This window comes from Urtica dioica, chromosome 11 (assembly GCF_054948205.1).
Source record: "Urtica dioica subsp. dioica isolate 48M chromosome 11, U.dioica_male_clone48M_v1_H2, whole genome shotgun sequence".
Taxonomy (NCBI): domain Eukaryota; kingdom Viridiplantae; phylum Streptophyta; class Magnoliopsida; order Rosales; family Urticaceae; genus Urtica; species Urtica dioica.
This window is the reverse complement of record NC_142766.1, coordinates 23,557,053-23,576,759: the sequence shown is the minus strand read 5'-3', so window position 1 is coordinate 23,576,759 and position 19,707 is coordinate 23,557,053. Positions and strand designations below refer to the sequence as shown.

The window sequence follows — 19,707 nt, the reverse complement described above, 5'->3', positions numbered from 1 at the left end:
CACACAATTATACGAGTGGAGCAAAATACTAGGGGCCAAATACGTACAGCACGATATTATCGTTAGAATAACTACACGTGTACTTTGAAGATAAGGAGATTATTAACTGGAAATGTTTTTCATTGCTGTTGGGTTTGCTGTCTAAGAACGTGGAATTAAGTCAAGAAAGGAAACAACAAGAATGTACTAGAAAATTATTGTATTCATGATCGAGAAATAATGAAGATCAGTATTCTATTCCAAACTAAAAAAAGTAATAAATAACTGGGTATCAACGACGTAAGTTAATTGTATATGTTGTGTGGGCTACGTACCTATCATCATTTTACACGTACCTATCATCATTAAGAAGTCATATACCCTATCCTGTAAGGTGTTATTTTTGTAATTCCAATGAAAGACTAGTTATCAATGAGTAAACCAGGCAGATGTATAAATCATATTTATGAATACGCATGATTTTTTTTAATAAAGTAAAAAAAAAAAAAAAAAAAAAAATCTATATTTGAGTGGTCTGGTATTTACACAGCTCCTGGTCGGAAACCCAACCTTAATTAGTTTTACTTTAGTATGTTTTGTTATCTTGTTATGATTAGAACGTGCCATGCATTTAGTGTAGAAAACACCAAATACTTCACGTGGATCAACCGGACCACCTTAGACAGTAGATTTAAATCAGCCCAGCAAAGCTAGTTTGGGACCATTTAAATTGACCATTTATCACTATATTTTGACAAAGTATATAATTATATACATATATGTGGTGATGATGGTCCTACGTTGGCAAACAAAAGATAGGGTAGAGACAACAACTTTAACGTTACAAACTGAGCGATGGAGAGGTTTCAATTAAAGAGGCTCATTTTAATTTCAAAAACAAATATAAACATCGTACAAACATTTGACTGTGTAACCATGTGCGCGGGTAAGTAAACAGTTCATAATTGGTAACCAGGCGTTTTTTCAAATAATGTTGGGCTTTTGAGCAACGTACATTTTTTACATTGGTAATGGGTATATGTGGTGATGGTCCAACGTCAGACATAAGAGATATATGGTAAACAGTAACGTTAACGCGTGACAACAAACATCGTACAATATGTTAGTGTATACCGTTAAAAGTACATAATTGATAATATACCTAAAAAGTTACTGAGCTAAAGATTCTTAACCAAGGTTTGAGTTGCCTTGGTAATTGTATGGTTATCTGTGAATACCGGTACGTAATGGTATTATTTCAAGTAGCCTTATGACCTAATTTTTTCAATTTACTCGTAATTTATCCGTGCGGTAGATTTACGAAGAATATTTTTTTTCTCAAAATGAAACAAACCTCAAGCCCTAGTCATCATGATTTCTCTTAAAATAATGATTTGAATATTGACATGTTATATTATTTGTTAATGTCAATATTGGAATATCATTAATTATATTATTTGGTCCAATAATGTTAACATATTACATAAACACATACTACAGCCAGCGAAATCCGTAAATGTAATGTATCAAATGGAGATACTATAAGGGACACCTTGGCCGGTGACACCGCTATCAGAGAAGGGCTTCAAAAGCTTGTAGGGCACAACTCCGGCGCCGCAGCGGTTCTTGAGACTCTGGTCGACGTTTCGAGCGTCGATGATTCCTTCGAGCTCCTTGAGCCTGCCGTTGAACCTCTCGAAGGCGGCGGCGATGACCGGGTCTTCCCTCCAAGCTGGCTCGATCACGTCTCCGATGTACTCCTCGTCCACCGAGTGGCTCGACAGGATGTCCAGCACCGCCATGATCGTGGTCGCCTGAATCTGAGAAGGGAAACAGTCGAGGAGCGCGAGCTCGGGCTTCTCCATGAACCGCTCCCAGAACTCGGGCGCCGCGTCCTCCGTCGGCATGTTGGTGCGAGCGATGGTGGGCCGGTTCGGGAAATAGCCCGCGTAAGTGTACTGCCCGAAGTTCACGGCCGCGTGGTGGCCCGAGGTCACCCACGTGATGGTGGTCAAGATTCCAACCAGGTCTCGTGGGGTCTCGAGCCTCGGCCACCACGGCTCGTCCTTCTTGTCGCCGTGGCCCACCGTGCGGATCTCCGTCCACCACGCTTGAAGCTCTTTGTCGCCCTCCACGTCCGCGGGCCCCGCGTAGTAGTGGGACACGCAGTCGCTGATCCACTCCTTGAGGGTGTCCCACAGAATCAACCCGTCCGCCGCGAACGGGTAGTCCTCGATGGTTAGCTTCAACCCGTGGGGACTGTCCGGGTCCTCTACCGCCATCCCTCTGTCACACAAATATTATTATTGGTTTTAAAACTATTTCAATAGGTCTAAGAAAATTAAATAGATCAGATGAATGAAAGATAATTTTATAATATGACGTACCATTGTGATATCTTCCGTTAAAAGTAAGGGTTTATATTTGATACACTTTTTTTCTTTTATTTATTTATGAAACCATCTTAAAATTGGTAATTCTTAATTTTATTATATAATATTAGAAGGGTAGGCATAATTCAAACTCAAAAGCTAGCTCAAGGGTGTAGGGATGCCGAACACTTACAAGGAGCACATTGCTCAAGTATCCGATCAATATGGAACATTCTAATACATATAGTAAAATTTAATTTAATTTCTTTAATAATAAAAATTAATATTACATAGCTTATTAGGTGTAATTTCTTTTTATTTTTGCTATGTTCACTGCCTTTGAATTGTATATATTAGGCAAATTAAAGATAAAATTAAACCTGGAGATCAGGTCACCGGGGAGGGATTGGTGGTCGAATCGCCAAAGCTTGTCGTAGGCAGCGGAACAAAGCTCCATGGAGTATTTTCCGGGGGAGAAAGAGGTCTCGATGATGCCTGCGGCGTTGATGAGAGCGTCGCGTGCGAGAGCGTTGATCTCCATTGTGTACCGGAAGTGCGGGTGCAGCAACCGGTATATCGGGTGCATCGCGCTCAATTGCCTGTTCGTCGCAATTATGTACGGCTCCGTCGCACAATGCGTCCGAAGCCTACAAATGCAAAAAAGCAAAACCAAAACCAAAATTATTACTAAATATAGGGTCTTATACATAAAAACCAATAAATAATAATTGTCTAAGGATAGCAAATAGTTTAAAAACTAGTTCATAGCGCACCTTAGCTATTTATAGACCCCCAAAAAAATGTAAAACATGACTACTAGGTAGCAATTTCTTAATAAGCATCATGTATGAAGTAATTAATTAATTTGTGTTTTGTGGATGATTAATTAGAAATAGATCACAATAATACCAATGGCTGACGAGTTGGTGGAACCCGGAGTCATGGGCTAGGACGTGGGCTTTGGCGAGCCGCCAGAGCCAGAGCCCGGTGGCATTGAAGCAAGGGGTTCGAACCTCCCTCCAATACGGCTTGTCGCCGATTTTAGGGCGAGTGAGTTCAATGGCTATTGCCCTAAGTGTCCCTTCGTTCGTCAGGAAAAATAGTGTCCTTGATCCGTACAACGTCGTTCCTTCTAGCTCTCTCACTTTGCTTACGTACGGTAGAAGCAAGTCATGGTAGTCTAACATGAACAGCCTCTTTCCTTCTAATGCCTATGTTAATTATATGTATGTTAAATAAAAAAAATTAGTTGATATTTTTTAATTACTATTACCACAACATTAATAAATAAATAAAATGGCAATTACCTCTTGCACAGACATGAGACCTCCTATCTTTTCCTCAACCAGTTCGGTAGTGATTGCAGATTCTTGTGGTCCATATATCTCCGGGTCAAGTTTACTCATCAGTGGCCATTCCTTTACGTACACGAACTCATCATTAGTAATTAAATTGAACACACACACACACACGCATATATACTCACCGTGACTAACTGGATGCTACATGGATTAAGACCTGCAAGTGTCTGCCTAGCAAACTCTTCATCCCTGAACCAGAAGAATTTGTCTCCTAATCAAAACACACACCAAACATTAGTAAATAATTATTAGTTTAACTATTTTAATAAATTTGTGTGGCTTTTTGGTGTTTATTGTAGTCTCTGAAATTTAAGCTCTGTATTTGTGGTATTTTAGTAACTGTTTTTTTTTTTTTTTTTTTTTTTTGCATATTGGTCGCTGATAGCTACTGATTTATGTAAAAAAAATTTATAAAATTCAATACTTAAACGACTCAAAACATATTTACAAACTAAAATATCTTGTTTCATAAAATAAGCTAATTATATTATATTTATTTACCCCTAAAATACTAAATTAGCGTATTATTATATTTTAATTTTTTTAAATATAAATAAATAATTTTAGTTTGTATATGAACCGTTTTAAAAAGGGAAAAATTAAATGCTAGTGAATCAATAGGTTTATGGACCAAAATATGCAAAACTATAAACTGTTAGGCCAAAAAGAATGGTATATAGAAATATAATAATAATAATAATAATAATAATAATTAGTATCCTTACTGTGCATGGACTCAGGGATCTCGAACTGCAAAGCATCGTCGAGGTCTCCGGCGGCCTTGACGAGCCTGGGAAGAACAGTTTTGAGAAGCCCTTGGCTCTGGTTCACATTGTTGCTCGGCATTCGAATCCCTTCGTCGTAAAGCAAATCGATGGCTCGGAAGTAAGGGAAACCCAGATTGCGGTCCACCAGAAGCGTCTGAAGCGAAGGCACCAGAGCGTGAAGCCCCGAATACAATGTTTTCACGCTGAAAGTCAACTGTTTGACTTCCGCAAACGCCTCGTCTCGAGGCACGTAAGCGATTCGGCTGAACTCCTCCGACGTTGGATCTGTACACGTTAATACGATATCCTTTAATTCAATGTTAATTAAGTGTCCATGTTTATATTTAGGCCTTTTTATTATTTATTGGATTTATTATAAAAAAATAAGAAGAAGAAGATGATGTCGATCGAGTACGTTTTTTCCTTGTCAGGTCGTTTATTGACGGCACGCCATGTTAATATGAACCCTACATATATATTTTTAATAGAGATATATGTATTGATTTAATTATTTTGTCAGACTTTTTCAATCCTGGGGCTGCGTCGATGTGATATATTTAACTTTTTCTAACAAAGTAAATAAGGAAGATGCTTTCCACCAGCGCGACGAAGCGCACAGTACTTTTATAATTCGTACCATTGCTCGTTAGCCATTACTCACACTGAGTGTCTTCAGCGGTATAAAACAAACACCTGCAATTGGTTGTTCCCACCATACATATTGTTTTCTACAATTTTGTCACATTAGTGACTATCACCGCTTATTCGCTGTTAAATATCATTAATGTTAGGGAAAATAACATATTTATAGCTTGTGTGTTTGAGTGAAATGTCGACTATAACATTTGATTTTAAAAAATGTCAAGATCATACATTTTGTTTAATTAAAATGATGAAATTATACCCTGAAATGGATAATAGTGTCACAAATCTCCCTTTCATTGATATTAACTCTTATATTAAAAAACATAATCAAATTAAAAACAGTATCCTAACTTTCAAATTTTCAATTTTGAAATAAAAATAGCCTTAAATTGAAATTAAATAATAAAATTCATATCTCCCAATAGATGACTTCATTATGTGTTCGAATTGCAACTCTAAATCATGGGTTCTCTGTTCGAATCTGTAATTTTGATGACTATCAACTGTCGATTTTTACCCTTTTACCTCTTTTTGCGTTCTTCACAATTAAGAGACTGTTGTTTATTTTTTAGTTTTTAAATAAATTACATATATGACGCGAATGAATAAAGATAATTGGTGTTTACATATAAATATTATAGTCAATGTCAATGAAAAATCAATAAAAATAAGATTTGTGACACTGTTGTCTATTTCAGGGTATAATTTCGTCATTTTAGCTAAATAGAGGGTATGATCTCGACATTTTTTAAAACCAAATGTTAAACTCGATATTTCACTAAAACACAAGGTATATATGTGTCAATTTTCCTTAATTGTTACTCAATAAGAAATGTCCATCTGCCAGCTGCTACATAGTTATGTACGAATAGCCACAAACAATAAAACATTTAATTTTTTATAAAAAAAATTAAAAAGATAATTCGGCTAAATAACTTATTTAAAGTTAATGATTTGTAAAATAATCAAAATTAGACGAATAGTCAAAATGTGCAATAATTAAGTTTCAAAAATAAAATGAGTCTTAGGATTAATATTTTTTGAAGTGATAAATTGTTATAATAATTGTCAAAAAAATTAATCTTGGTATTAAAAGATATTCGACAACGTAATTTTGGTTATTTTGTTGAAAATTTGAAACTTTGAATATTTTATTAATCAATTAGTTTCAAACGGTTATTTTGTACAATTTTGTTAACAATCAAAGTTAGCCTCCCTATATGTATATAATTTTCATGTCGTTACTAAGAATTATACATCATAATTAGTGTTTTTTTTTACGTACTTAGTGAAATACATACCTATTTGGCTACGAGGACGTCCGGTCCTACAACGGCGAGGATAGGGATGGTCTTTTCCGCCGAGAATAGGTCGCCGGAGTTCGACATTGGTGGGGTCTCCGAGGTCGTTGTAAACGTCATAATCATAAATCCGATCAGATTTCTGTCTCTCTCCTTCTCCGTTCCCTCTCAGCGTCTTTAGCTCCTCCTCTCTCAGCCTCCTCAACCCACTTGGGGTTTCCGATGGCAAATATGTCTACTCCAATATAAATTACATTAATTACGTTTACGTACGTACCTTAATTCATGTATAACTACCGACCGCTGCTTCTATATTATTATATTATAAACAATCAATAATATAAACAGGGTTTATGGAGCACCTTACTAGTGAAGAAAACCCTCTTTTGAGGGTTGTCAAACTTAGAATGAACCCAAGATTCACAAGGGATTCTTATGGGCCCACCAGGGAGACCATCAAGGATTATATCAACCACAAACATCTCACTCCGGTGCTCATTCTCCACCAAAACCGCTCCGATCTTCCCAAAGTCTGGACTTATCACAAAATTCGCTTCGTAGTTGACCTCGCGCTCTTCGTCTCGCAGGATTTTCCTGTGCGCATACGCTTTAATAGTCTCCTTCTCTTTTCCAGTCTCTTTTAGTATTGTAAAAAAAAAAAAAACCAAGATTACATGTACATAGAATTAGTGTAACGTTATATATTAGCATAATTTAATGTGTACATGGAAATCTTCATATATTATTCCAATAAAAAAACAATTGTATATTGTTTCAAAAAAAATTCCACGAGATAACAGTTATGTTTTTTTGTTCGTCGCTTTGGCTTCAGTTCTCTTCTGTATATTTTCTGAATGAATTGGGACCAGTTTCAAACCATGAATTGATTGATATGGATTCAAGTTCTTTAATTTACTAGAGGTTGAACGAATCATATTTTGACAATTTACTGAAATGGATGTACCGACGAATGAATCAAGATTTTTATATCCAAGCAAATCTTGACATGTCCACTCATACTGTTAAGTTAATCTGAACTTATCCGAGAGTTTAGTACAAAAATTTGAATACCACAAAATTAAGATTCTTATGAGACAAAAAAAAAACAAAATGAAAAATCCATAAGAGTAATTACGAAACATAAGAGATAATATTAGGGATAGAAAACAGGTAGGGACTGAATAATTGGTGTTAGAAAATCAGACTCTATCCATGAATTTTTCTTTAAAATCACGTTTTACTCATACTCATCTATTTTTAATGTTTTGAGTTTGGATAAAATCCTAAAAGGTGGATATTTTTTTTACCCATTTAACATTATATTTATTAATAAAAAATAAACAAATTTTAAAAAAATACTTAGTTTAATAAAATTTGCTTAAAATTTATAAATATAGTAATAGTTTTAAACAGGAATAGTATAATAAAGTCCGGATAGGGTATTTAAAAATCATACCATATCCATCTCCATATAATATTTAATGGGTAATACTCATACTCTATCAATTACTTCTTATCCGACTAAGATCTTACTCATAGCTGGTAGAATCTTACAGAAAATTTTCATCCCTAAATATGAGCCTACTAGTACCTGGAAAATCGCAGAATATATATATATATATATATATATATATATATATATATATATATTTAATTCTTTTTTTTTTGTGGAACGGTAAGACTAAAATAACTAAATAAGTACGATTTCAAATAATCCATGGTCCAAAACCTAGTCGTTAAAATTGCCCTACCACTTCTGATTATTAGTCGTTATATGTGATTATTAGCCGTAATATTAGAAAGAAGAAAATTTTCAGCGGGCATGTATAAAAAAAATTATATAATTTTTTGTTAAAAACAAAATAATAAAAAAATTGGTTAAAAATTTAAATTTAAAAATTTCATGATATCAGTCCCTAGTCATAAGGCAGCTCCGCCTTTGCATATATACTTACTAGGATCAAGATCAGCACCAACGAGTTCAAGGAGGAGAGACTTTCCGAGCAAGTCTTGAATATCATCAAGCCCTCTACTTAACTTAATGTTTGAGAGAAACCCTCCAACGGTAGGTTTGACCGAAACAATGGCATTGACTTTGACCGATCTCTCTATCTCACTGACCACGTCTTTCACTTTGCCGGACGATGAGGCGAGTATAAGCTTTGTCTGCTTCGCCGGCCTCGGCACGGGAACCGAGCCAAATAAGCTCATGGGACTACTTCCATGGAGGAATGGCTTGTATGAAGGGAATAGAGCTTGGACAGGTTGAGATTGATGAACTAGCTGGGGTGATTTCAACATTTTAATTAGTTATTTATGTGTGTATATATATATAAAATAAAAATAACAAGAGTAGCTATAAGGCTTTTGAAGACTAGTATATATGTTGTTTGTATAATTTTATGGGAATAATCTTCGTGAGATTGGGATGTCTTTGAGGTTCTCACAAACCACTGTTTTTATAGGAGAAATTACTAGTTCAATAGATGGGAAACGTGATGATTTTGTCCGACGTCTCATATTTTACACGTGATGGAAAATTAGAGTGTATAAATGTGTGTGTGTGTGTGTGTGTGTGTGTGTGTGTGTGTGTTAGGTATAAATAATGCATATTACAAACTAATTTTTTTTTCTTTTGACATCCGGTTTGTCCTCCTTCAGACGCTCACAAGAATGGCTTCACTTCTCGTCGCCGAGCTAAAGATTTATCACGCGATAATGCTTGTTCCCACCGATTTAATTAGCGTTCTAATCCTCCAAAATATCGGTGTATCACGAGCGTGGATAAATGTGAGAGAATAAGATGATTAAAATATGACGATTTGGCAGACTATAAAGAGGCAACGAAAAGAAAGAAAAGACATCCCACTGACTAACAATACATACAATTCACATTTGAGCTTTCCTTTTCCTTCAATTTATTGTTTTTTAGTTGTATCGTATTTGTTTTCCTATTCTTCTAATTGTATAATTACAAATCATTTCTCCATCTTTATTTTTCACACAACTTTGTGATTCTATACACAAATTGTTGTTTTTTATTTTTTAAATTCTTAATTTGTTTTACTTCTATTTTTTCTTAGTATTATCAACATCAATACTAACAAATAATAATGAGTGACAAATTTAATTAAGTATAAGAATTTTTAGTTTAACTTGATATTATTATTAATATATATATATATATATATATATATATATATATACATGTCTGATATAATTATTTGTACATTGCATATCTCTTAGTAAATCCGATATTTGTCGGTTTATCACATCGGTAACAGTAATTTTATCAGTACAGTTTACATTACTCTCACTGGATACTTCGATAAACAATTGGTATCTTTTGGAATGCGAGCAAAATCTGAGTCTTGATACAGTATTAATAACGGTATTTTAATCTTTGTTTTTTACATCTCAAAAGCTTGTGCACTTAACACTAACACGCACTCGATCTCATCGTCGATGACGCGGATCTTAGTTATACAAATATTTTACTTTATACATTAAATAATTTTATTTTTCAATTTGTATTGCATAGACGACGTAGAAATCTAGGAGCTGGCCAACATCAGTGCCAAAATAATAGGTCTGGGTGAATATCATGTTTATAATAATAATGCTGGTCCAAATGATTATTTGAGTAGTCAAATTCAAATGATATGGCCAATTTTCTATAATTTATGAGAAAAATAATATAATAATAAATGTAGCAACATATAATTACGAACGACAAATCAAAACATAGTGATTTAAACAAAATAATTAGTGGCCAGATAATATTCCTAACAACATATACATGTTTTAGTGGTCAGTCATAACCTTTCACCTCTACTTTTTTTCTTTGTTTTTTTTGTCAAATAACATTGTGCGGTGTCCCGAGGTGCAATAAGTGGATTCTATTAGTTTCGAAGATAATTTTGTAAAAATGCGCAATATGCAATTGGAAACATAAAAACTTAATTTAGCCCACTATCACTCATATATAATGAAATGTTTCTTCCTTTTTGTACGATAGAAAAGCAATAAATGTAATGTTGAAAAAAAAAAACCATAAACAAATATAGGAGTGAAGTGGAGTAATGATAGGAAAAAAAAAATTAAAATTGTGTTGGCATGCGCAAAATGAGAGAGAGACCATGACGGAACTACGATCGAACTATAAAACATGCGTCATGGCAAAAACTAGCTTGAATTTCGTTCATATTAAATATATTTGTCAAATGTCTGTCAATTAAGCCGTTGCGGAGAAGATAGGTATTTGTATAATTTCGCCCGTGGTCCAAATGCGATAAGATGACGCTAATTACTATTCTACGTCTCTTTCTCCTTCTTTTAGTAGATAAAGTATTTCTCTTTCTCTCTTTCAATAAGATATTTTATACGATAGTATAGTACCATAAGATAAGATAAAGCTGAATTGTTAAACAGCTATTGATTCTTCATAGTGGCTCCACTAATATCCCCAAGAAAGATTGATAGAAGGAATGGGAAAGGATCTATATAATAAATAAATAAATGCGCGTGAGCTTTTATCAGAGCACCTTTTGTTGAATTCAGAGTTTTGTGCAACACCTCAAAGAATTTAAATCAAGTTGTAATCAAGACATTTCTTATCTTGATCGCGATCAGTTGGAATTAATTTTATCATTCTTTTCAGTTTGTATGCTGATATTATTATTTTAAAATGACTAATAAATTATAAACCTATTTTACGAGTATCTTGGCAAAAAAAAAAAGAAAAAAGAAAGAAAAAAAAGAAGCGATGGTAGCATAAAGGTCAATAAAAACCCACATGTGAAACTAAGTTAAATAAATAAATGTAATCATGCTGTTGTTTGCAATTGTTTGAAAATATCAATAACTACAAATGTAATACCGTTGGCATTCATGTCAAACAGTTTTTTTTCTATTAAAAAAAAAAAGACGTCGTTGTCATTGATACGAGACGACGTTCATGCATCTGTTAACTGGACATCCATGATATGATATACACATACATACGTACATTGCCGGCCGTTTAAGTGTGATCAATCGTAATAAACCTTATCGTAAACATATATATTTGTTTGCTCATTAAAAAACATATTAATTTTATTCAAATATATATATATATATATATGTATATATTAATTTAGCTTCGCTGTAGCTGCAATAATGCAATAAGTAATAAGTGATGGACAGTCTCACGTAAACATTAAAAAATCCGTATATTTTTCTTTTTGTTATGTCTGGAAACTCGAAAGATGCGCGATATTTAAGAAATAATTTTTCTTTTGGGAATATGTGCATTTGTCTTGTTTTGTTTAAAATTTTAAATTGCGAAATTGTTAAGTTCCAAAAATCTGTGATAGAAAATTAGAGGGAGATATTTAGCTTGTGGCTCATTTTTTTTTACTTTTTATCTGAGTTTTATTTTTCCTAGTTTACTAGACACACATCCAAAAAATTAATTAGAAACTTAAAGTATTAATCTCTATATTTTTTTCCTAAAATTTTCCATCACTTTACAAGCCCTTCCTTTCCATCACTCATTCTTACATACTTACATTAAATAGACTGAAGTTGAACAATATATATATATATATATATATATATATATATATATATATATATATAATGGTATTAATCAAATGGAGATACTATAAGGGACACCTTGGCCGGTGATGCCCTTGCCGGAGAAGGGCTTCAAGAGCTTGTAGGGCACAACTCCGGCGCCGCAGCGATTCTTGAGACTCTGATCGACGTTGCGAGCGTCGATGATTCCTTCGAGCTCCTTGAGCCTTCCGTTGAACCTCTCGAAGGCGGCGGCGATGACCGGGTCGTCCCTCCAGGCGGGCTCGACCATGTCTCCGACGTACTCCTCGTCCGACGAGTGGGTCGACAGGATGTCCAGCACCGCCATCACCGTGGTCGCCTGAATCTGCGACGGAAAGCACTCCAGCAGCGCGTGCTCCGGCTTCTCCATGAACCGCTCCCAGAACTCGGGCGCCGCGTCCTCCGTCGGCATGTTGGTGCGAGCGATGGTGGGCCGGTTCGGGAAATAGCCCGCGTAAGCGTACTGCCCGAAGTTCACGGCCGCGTGGTGGGCCGAGGTCACCCACGTGACGGTGGTCAAGATTCCGACCAGGTCTCGTGGGGTCTCGAGCCTCGGCCACCACGGCTCGTCCTTCTTGTCGCCGTGGCCCACCGTGCGGATCTCGGTCCACCATGCTTGAAGCTCTTTGTCGCCCTTCACGTCTGTGGGCCCCGCGTAGTAGTGGGACACGTAGTCGCTGACCCACTCCTTGAGGGTGTCCCACAGAATCAACCCGTCCGCCGCGAACGGGTAGTCCTCGATCGTCAGCTTCACGCCGTGTGGACTGTCCGGATCCTCCACCGCCATCCCTCTGTCGTAGTTAATAGTAATTAGAGATTAAATTTATTTTTTTCCGCGGCCCTAAATTATACAAAAATGATAAACACCGTTTAGCGGACCCGTTGATGTGATACACGACACGAGTAGGTTCCACCGCCTCCACCTCCTATCTCACATCAGCGTTTATGTTTAAACACGACATCTTCGGGTGGGGGAGTATATGACCCCTTCCCTAAAACCTTATCTTCTTACAATTAATGTTTTACCAAAAATATTTTCATTTTCAGCGAATAATTATATATCTTTTTTTATTAATGTTCTTCCTACAAAATTTCTCATCATTTATGTCTCTATTCAAACGAAATTAAGCAGCGCCCGTGTCTCCTAAACGAGGAGATGGGTTTGAGTCGCCTCAAAATCCATAAACCATATAAACAAATTAAATTGATAATTTGGCACCGGACAAGTAAACCATGAAAACTTAAAAGAGAAAAATGAATAGGGTTCGCAAAAGTAAATACCTAGAAATTAGGTCGGCGGGGAGGGATTGGTGGTCGAATCGCCAGAGCTTGTCGTAGACGGTGGAACAAAGCTCCATGGAATATTTTCCGGTGGAGAAGGCGGTCTCGATGATGCCTCCGGCGTTGATGAGGGCGTCGCGAGCGAGAGCGTTGATTTGCATTGTGTACCGTAAGTGCGGGTGCAACAGTTTGTATATCGGGTGCATCGCGCTCAATTGCCTGTTCGTCGCAATTATGTACGGCTCCATCGCACAATGCGTCCGAAGCCTGCCAAAAAAAAAATTTATTTTAGGTTAATTAGTAGAATAATTAACTAGTTGCAATTTACGTTGTGAAAATATGTATATATTTAGCTCGTATTGATATTGATGTGCTTTTAAAAATAGTGTTGTTAGGAAAAAGTAGAAAGGTTTTTTTTTTTTATGCATATTTATAAAATAGTCGTTGCAAGTAAAATCAGATTTGGAGTTTGGTAAAATCAGTAAAAATGAAAATATGCATATTTTCAATTTATTTAAATAACATGTATATATCTTTCTAAGAGTATCATAAATATATTAAAGGAGTTCTACATTACAACTTTTGTGACATTAGAAAAATTATTTGATGTGTATATATATTAGGTTAGTTTAGTATTGATGTACTTTTTAGTAAAAAAAAATTGTTGTTGAAAGTAGAAAGGTATTTGTTAATTTTTTATAAAATAGTTGTCGCGGTAAAGTAGAATCAAATTTGGCGTTCGGTAAAAATAGATTAAAACTAATTCATACCTATAATAATCAATTATAATTGTGATTTGAGAAACCTTAACTAATTAATTAGCAGCAATTGTAAATGAGATTAGTTCGTTATAACTATATAACAAATAAGATCAAATTTATTTGTTTGTGAATTATGATGAATTAGTACCAATGGCTAACGAGTTGGTGGACCGCAGAGTCGTGGGCTAGGACGTGGGCTTTGGCGAGCCTCCAAAGCCAGAGTCCGGTGGCGTCATAGCAAGGGGTTCGAACCTCCCTCCATTGCGGTTTGTCGCCGATTTTAGGGCGAGTGAGCTCGATGGCTAGCGGTCTTAGCGTCCCTTTTTCGGTTAGGAAAAATAGTGTCCTTGATCCGTACAACGTCGTTCCTTCTAGCTCTCTCACTTTGCTTACGTACGGTAGAAGCAAATCATGGTAGTCTAACATGAACAGCTTCTTTTGCTCTAGTGCCTATGTTAAATGACACAAATCAAATTTATATATTTTATTATTAATTTTGTATAATTAATAAAGACTTTTATGAAATTACCTCTTTCACGGTCATGTAACCCCTTATCTCTTTCTCAACCATTTCGGTGGTGATTGCTGATTCTTGTGGTCCATATATCTCCGGGTCAAGTTTACTCATCAGTGGCCATTCCTGGAGTTATCATCAGTAACTTGATTTAATTGGTGCAATGCAAAGATTTTTTTAAAAAGGTATTTATGGAAGTTTGGGACCGTTGTCTCAGTGAATTTAGTGGCCGAAAACATTTTTACAGACAAATTCAATTTTTCGAAAATTGTTTCTTATTTTTGGAAATTTTCGGATATACTGCTTTTTTTTTTTTTTTTATCTTGATATATTGACTTATTTTATTCTTTGTTTATTTCTGGGTAACAAAGATGCAATTTCGGATAACATAGGCTCTATAAAAAGTCTTGTATATCCTTTATTTTAATGTCAATTTTGAAGAAAACAAAATGAATGTAATTAAACAAAACTACAAAAATATTTTTATACTCACCGTGACTAACTGAATGCTATATGGATTAAGACCTGCAAGTGTTTGCCTAGCAAACTCTTCATCCTTAAACCAGAAGAATTGGTCTCCTAATAACACACATCAAAGTACGTACATAAGTAAAATGATTAATAAATATAAATGATTGAAGGAATGTTGGTGCTTACTGTGCATGGCTTCGGGGATCTCAAACTGCAAAGCATCGTCAAGATCTCCGGCGGCTTTGACGAGCCTAGGAAGAACAGTTCTGAGAAGTCCTTTGTTTTGGTTTTCATTGTTTGGCATTCGAATGCCTTCGTCGAAGAGCAAATCGATGGCTCGGAAGTAAGGGAATCCGAGTTTGCGGTCCACCAAGAGCGTCTGAAGCGAAGGAATCAAAGCGCGAAGGCCCGAAGATAAAGTGTTTGCACTGAACGATAACTGTTTCACTTCCGAAAATGCCTCGTCTCGTGGCACATAAACAGCTCGATTGAACACCTCCGACGATGGGTCTGTATTTTTGTTTAGTTTAATTAATTATATGTTAATTCATTGTAGTATATGTTATATTATAAACCCCATGCTAATTAACGGTTGGATTTTTTTTTTTTTTTTTAAAAAGACGACGACAATATTGTGTTAGGGCTGAAAATTTTAACAGAAGCTGAAATACGAAAAAAATAAGAAGACAATATTATGTTAGCGTTGAAAAATCTAACACAAGCTGAGGTGAGGATTGAAGGCTTTTGTACGAATTAGAAATGTATATGTCAGTCACGACTCACGAGAACAACAAAACATTGATATAATCGAGTATAAATGATTTGTCCCTATGATATAAATGATTTGTCCTATGATTTATTTTAATTCAATGATACCACATATAATTACAGACCTGCATTACTGCGAGGACGTCCAGTCCTGCAACGGCGAGGGTAGGGATGGTCTTTTCCGCCGAGAACAGGTCGCCGGAGATCGGCGTTGGTGGGGTCACTGAGGTCGTTGTAAACATCGTAATCGTAAATCCTCTCAAAAGTCTCTCTCTCTCCTTCTCCGTTCCCTCTCAGCGTCTCTAGCTCCTCCGCTCTCAGCCGCCTCAGTCCACTTGGGGTTTCCGATGGCAAATATGTCTACTCCAAAAAGTTTGAGCGTACATTATTAGACATTCCTTGTTTTTCTATATGTTCAAAAAGCACATTATATGCAAGTAAGTCCTATTCTTGGTAAGGAAGGCAATTATTCGGAAGAAGATAAACCCCCCAATAAAGGCATAGATAGATAGAATAGTAATACGTTGAAAAAAAAGACCACGGTCGTCACTTGATTGATGTACTCACTCACGCTTCCTTTTTTTTTTTTTTTTTTTTATTCCTTTGATATTTTCATATTTATCCCAAACTTATGAAATTAGATGTATTTCTATGTATATGCATATAATGTCACGCACTTGCGTAGAACTTTGCTATGAAAGCGATCCATCGATAGAGGTCCCCTTATCTTTTTCTTCATATAAATGGTATGTGTGTGTGCACAACTTTTTAAGTCATCAAAAGCCCTCTTGACCACAAAGACTCCAATATCATTCAATTTTGGGAATTTTTTTTTTGCTTATTCTCTTGCCTTAACAAAAGAAAAAAAAAAGAGTATATCTAATTCACATATCACGATTTTTCGTCGTTAGACCGTGTCAATTTTTTTTTTTTCTAAGTTATACCAGTCAAATCTTTTATACATAGTCAAACTTTGATTTTTCTAAAAAAACTTATAACTATCTATTTTGCTATCTAAAAAAAACTTAAACATTAGTTATTTTTTAAATAGAAAAACTTTGTTTTACAAGAATCTTTTCTATAATAAATATATATATATATATATATATATATATATATATGACTCGTTTGATAAGTATCGCATGTGCCCATATTAAATATAGCTAAATAGTTACTTTTAATTAAAATTATATTCTAATTACTAAAATATCAAGGATATAGTCCAACTCACACGTTGTCCAGGCCATGCCTCACTCTCTCTATATACATATTATTTCAAGTTAGTTAGTTAGTAATTTTATGTAATTAAAAATAGAAATCAAATATAAAAATAATAATAATTTTGTAGGTTCACCTTATTAGTGAAGAAAACTCTCTTTTGAGGGTTGTCAAACTTAGAATGAAGCCAAGATTCACAATGGACGGTGAGGGGCCCACCGGGGAGACCCTCAAGGATGATGTCAACGACAAACATCTCTCTTCGGTGCTCGTTCTCCATCAAAACCGCTCCGATCTTCCCAAAGCCTGAACTTATCACAAAATTCGCTTCATAGTTGACCTCTCGTTCTTCGTCTCGGAAGATTTTCCACTGCGCGTACGCTTTAATCGTCTCCTTCTCTTGTCCCGTCTCTTTTAGTATTGTAAAGAAAATGGCGATGGTTAGTGAGATGATCACATTTCGTTCAAAATAAGGTAATCGATATATGTCACGTTATTAGTATGATTAAATGTGTGTACATATGTTCATGTAGATTTTTTTATATAATATTTAATACTTTTCAACTTTTATTCCAGGAATATTCTTATGGATACATAAAGTCAAACGACGAGAACTGACAAGGCCTTTAAACAAAAGCATACGACATCAGACCATTTGGAGTGTATTTTATAATGGCATTTATCAGATGGATGGTATTTTCTTCTATAATGATAAACATAAGTCTATCATGAATTCCATAAAATAAAAATTTAAAAAAAAACTAGCTAGTGATGAGTTTATATGGAGATATATAGTTTATTTCTTAATTTTTTGAATGTTATAGCTAAACAGCCATTTGAAATTAATAGATTTATAAAAAAAATAAAAAAGATAATGTTTATTTAAAATTAGTGAAATGGTTAAAATTTATAAAAACAATATGCCACTATCCATTTTCAATGGTTTTTTAACCCTGCGCCATTAAAACGTGATAAATTGTTTGTAAACAAAAAATATAACGATGGTGTTTAATTTTTTTTAAAACATAAATTTTTATTATTTTGCTAAAAATTTAAAAGTTTGTATATTTTGTTAATCAATTAGTTTTAAATGATTTTGTATAATTTTTTCTATATTAAATTTCTTTGTTGGAAGGGAGTTATGGGTGGGTTGCTTGTAGCTATTAAACACGTTAGATGGCTAGACTATTCTCCATATTTTCCGAATGTTCTTATTTGGAGCCATTTTCATCGGTAAAAATTCTTTAAACTGAACGTCTCAAAAAAAAATTTAAGATTTACTGAAACATGTGGACCATAAACATGAATTAAGATTTTTTTGAGCAGAGCAAAAAAAATATATATATATATATATATAAATGAAAATCCATAAGAGTAATTATGATACATACGAATCCTATCTGCTAAATCTGAGGCCACTAATTAATAGTATAATACTTGGCATTTCGTAGAAAAATACGGTATATTATATCAACGGCTCTTTAAAAAACATCATCAATATATATATATATATATATATATATATATATATATATATATGTATATATGTAGGGTGTTAAATTATTAAAGCTTAGAAATAAGATGATGTTAATTTATTGCAAATCCACATATCAGATGGTCAAACTACCTTGTTAAAATTGCCCTATCACGTGTGATTAATATAATATTATTAGCCACAATAATATTGAAATGTAGATTTGGTTTGTTAGCTGTTAGGGTTTTGTTGAGCTAAGAGTCCATATACTTACTAGGATCAAGATCGGCAGAAACAAGCTCAAGGTGGATCGACTTTCCAAGCAAATCTTGGATATCATCAAGCCCTTTATTGATCCCAAGATTTGAGAAAAACCCTCCAACGGTAGGTTTGACCGAAACAATGGCCTTGACTTTGACCGACTTCTGATCAGTCTCGCCAGCCATGGCTTTTACGGTGCCGGACGATGAACCGAGTCTAAGCTTCGTCTTCTTTGCCGGTATCGACACGGGAACCAAGCCAAAGCTCGTGGGACTACTTCCGTGGAGGAATGGGTTGTACGAAGGGAATAGAGCTTGGACAGGTTGGGATTGATGAACTAGCTGAGGTGGTTTCAACATGTCAATTAGCTATGCCTATTTTTTAACTGTTCGTAGGCTAAACCAAGAAGAAGAAGATTTGGCTCTCAAAGACTAGTATGTAAGCTGGGTTTGTATCCTAATTGGAAGGCAAATAATATTCCTTGAGATTGGGATATCCATATTAGGGTCGTCACAAGCCCTTTTTATAAGAAGAGAATTGCTTATTAGTTCCATAGATGTGAAAACTCTAATAGCTTTCTTTACCATATTTTACACGTGAAAGAAAATTATTACGGTGTTCTTCAAATATTAGTCAATAGTATCTACTATTCAAAACATATACGCGCGTGTACATGCATGTATAAACGCACATATATATAAATTGTACGTATGCTCCTACTTGCAGCGATACACATGTACACACTTATGTAATATATATATATATATATATATATATATATATATATATATATATATATAGTGTGTGTGTGTACGGCTTTGTTCGTAGTATTTTATTTGAGTTAAAAAAATTAAAGAATTGAATGAGTAATCTTTCTTTTTGATGTCATTAATTCTTTAGTTTAAACACAAATGGAGCAACCATGTCCCTGCATGT

General features: G+C 34.7%; 2 protein-coding genes across 2 annotated transcripts; both read right to left on the bottom strand.

Annotated features, from left to right (window-relative positions):
* Positions 1-1,410: 1,410 nt before the first annotated feature.
* On the bottom strand, positions 1,411-8,877 carry LOC149382681 (linoleate 13S-lipoxygenase 2-1, chloroplastic-like). Its single transcript, XM_089602034.1, has 9 exons — positions 8,381-8,877; positions 6,788-7,062; positions 6,426-6,660; positions 4,438-4,764; positions 3,838-3,923; positions 3,659-3,769; positions 3,261-3,562; positions 2,732-2,998; positions 1,411-2,265 (listed from the first exon to the last, which is right to left on the bottom strand). The coding sequence occupies exons 1-9, from the start codon at positions 8,724-8,726 to the stop codon at positions 1,506-1,508; spliced, it is 2,709 nt and encodes a 902-aa protein (XP_089458160.1). The 5' UTR covers positions 8,727-8,877; the 3' UTR covers positions 1,411-1,505.
* Positions 8,878-11,794: 2,917 nt separating this feature from the next.
* On the bottom strand, positions 11,795-19,275 carry LOC149382680 (linoleate 13S-lipoxygenase 2-1, chloroplastic-like). The gene is made up of 9 exons (XM_089601955.1): positions 18,785-19,275; positions 17,173-17,447; positions 15,944-16,178; positions 15,237-15,560; positions 15,073-15,158; positions 14,595-14,705; positions 14,214-14,515; positions 13,305-13,571; positions 11,795-12,814 (listed from the first exon to the last, which is right to left on the bottom strand). Exons 1-9 carry the CDS (start codon positions 19,128-19,130, stop codon positions 12,055-12,057), a joined length of 2,706 nt encoding a protein of 901 aa, XP_089458081.1. The 5' UTR covers positions 19,131-19,275; the 3' UTR covers positions 11,795-12,054.
* Positions 19,276-19,707: the final 432 nt, after the last annotated feature.